The 2,500-nt window shown below is 47.1% G+C and overlaps 1 protein-coding gene across 2 annotated transcripts in view; it reads left to right on the forward strand.

The window, feature by feature from the left end:
* LOC145339386 (uncharacterized) overlaps positions 1 to 2,500 on the forward strand; it is a 60,261-nt gene that overhangs the window by 4,912 nt on the left and 52,849 nt on the right. For both annotated transcript variants that reach the window (XM_080183831.1, XM_080183832.1), the window contains exons 2-3: positions 440 to 565; positions 1,961 to 2,116. In XM_080183831.1, coding sequence (XP_080039957.1) covers positions 440 to 565; positions 1,961 to 2,116 — 282 coding nt within the window. The remainder of the gene's footprint in view (positions 1 to 439; positions 566 to 1,960; positions 2,117 to 2,500) is intronic.

The raw sequence follows: 2,500 nt of genomic DNA on the forward strand, positions 1-2,500 counted from the left end.
GGAGCTTTACTCTGTATCTAACTCCGTGCTGTACCTGTCTGGGAGTGTTTGATGGGGGGACAGTGTAGAGGGAGCTTTACTCTGTATCTAACCCCGTGCTGTACCTGTCCTGGGAGTGTTTGATGGGACAGTGTAGAGGGAGCTTTACTCTGTATCTAACCCCGTGCTGTACCTGTCCTGGGAGTGTTTGATGGGGGGACAGTGTAGACGGAGCTTTACTCTGTATCTAACCCCGTGCTGCACCTGTCCTGGGAGTGTTTGATGGGGGGACAGTGTAGAGGGAGCTTTACTCTGTATCTAACCCCGTGCTGCACCTGTCCTGGGAGTGTTTGATGGGGAGACAGTGTAGAGGAGCTTTACTCTGTAAGTAACGATGTGTGCTGGTTGAATTGACAATGAGGTTTTGCAGTATTTCCAATAGACCTTTTCTCTATTGAAGGATATATAAAGGTTCAGGACTGCACAGTCCAGCAAAAGACACACTGTCGGCCGTGTCAAAATGGCGAATATATGGATTATCCGAATTTTGCAACCGCCTGCCTGCGATGCTCTTACTGCGAGCAAGGTAATTGAACTCAAAAATAATCCACAACCCTACTGTAACACTCTGATATATCCCACACCCCTCACTGTAACACTCTGATATATCCCACACCCTTCACTGTAATACTCTGATATATCCCACATCCCTCACTGTAATACTCTGATATATCCCACACCCCTCACTGTAACACTCTGATATACCCCACACCCCTCACTGTAACACTCTGATATATCCCACACCCCTCACTGTAACACTCTGATATACCCCACACCCCTCACTGTAACATTCTGATATATCCCACACCCCTCGCTGTAACACTCTGACAATCCCCACACCACGCACTGTAACACTCTGATATATCCCACACCTCTCACTGTAACTCTGATATACCCCACACCCCTCACTGTAACACTCTGATATATCCCACACCCCTTCGCTGTAACACTCTGATATATCCCACACCCCTCACTGTAACACTGTGATATATCCCACACCCTTCACTGTAACACTCTGATATATCCCACACCCCTCACTGTAACACTCTGATATATCCCACACCTCTCACTGTAACACTCTGATATATCCCACACCCCTCTTTGTAACACCTCTGATATATCCCACACCTCCCACTGTAACACTCTGATATATCCCACACCCCTCTTTGTAACACCTCTGATATATCCCACACCCCTCACTGTAACACTCTGATATATCCCACACCCCTCACTGTAACACTCTGATATATCCCACACCCTTCACTGTAATACTCTGATATATCCCACACCCTTCACTGTAACACTCTGATATATCCCACACCCCTCACTGTAACACTCTGATATATCCCACACCCCTCACTGTAATACTCTGATATACCCCACACCCTTCACTGTAACACTCTGATATATCCCACACCCCTCACTGTAACACTCTGATATATCCCACACCTCTCACTGTAACACTCTGATATATCCCACACCCCTCTTTGTAACACCTCTGATATATCCCACACCTCCCACTGTAACACTCTGATATATCCCACACCCCTCTTTGTAACACCTCTGATATATCCCACACCCCTCACTGTAACACTCTGATATATCCCACACCCCTCACTGTAACACTCTGATATATCCCACACCCCTCACTGTAACACTCTGATATATCCCACACCCCTCACTGTAACACTCTGATATATCCCACACCCCTCACTGTAACACTCTGATATATCCCACACCCCTCACTGTAACACTGTGATATATCCCACACCCCTCACTGTAACACTCTGATATATCCCACACCCCTCACTGTAACACTGTGATATATCCCACACCCCTCACTGTCACACTCTGATATATCCCACACCCCTCCCCGTTACTGTATATATTAAGATGCTGATGGCGTAATCTTGTGTCTCAGGCAGTAACCTTGTGATGGTGAAGCAGTGCAGCACCACATCCAACACCCTGTGCCAGTGTAAGACGGAATATTACTGTTCTCTACTTGAGGATAAGAAGTGTGAGCGATGTTCGAAACACAGCATGTGTCGCCCCGGTGAGGGTTTGGCTAAACCAGGTAATAAGATACTTTCCAACTTCCTCTTGTATGATCAAAACATCTGAATGAAATATATCATCCTAAATCCATAGAACAGATATATACACTGTCTGCTGTCTCTCAGTCCCCTCTCTCTCTCTTTCAGGGAGATATCTGTACACTGACTGGTGTCTCTCAGTCCCCTCTCTCTCAGGGAGATATCTGTACACTAACTGGTGTCTCTCAGTCCCATCTCTCTCTCTCAGGGAGATATCTGTACACTGACTGGTGTCTCTCGGTCCCCCCCTCTCTCTCAGGGAGATATCTGTACACTGACTGGTGTCTCTCAGTCCTCTCTCTCTCTCTCAGGGAGATACCTGTACACTGACTGGTGTCTCTCAGTCCCCTCTCTCTCTCTCAGGG

Source organism: Carcharhinus amblyrhynchos, unplaced genomic scaffold (assembly GCF_965287045.1).
Source record: "Carcharhinus amblyrhynchos unplaced genomic scaffold, sCarAmb.v2.hapA scaffold_437, whole genome shotgun sequence".
NCBI lineage: Eukaryota > Metazoa > Chordata > Chondrichthyes > Carcharhiniformes > Carcharhinidae > Carcharhinus > Carcharhinus amblyrhynchos.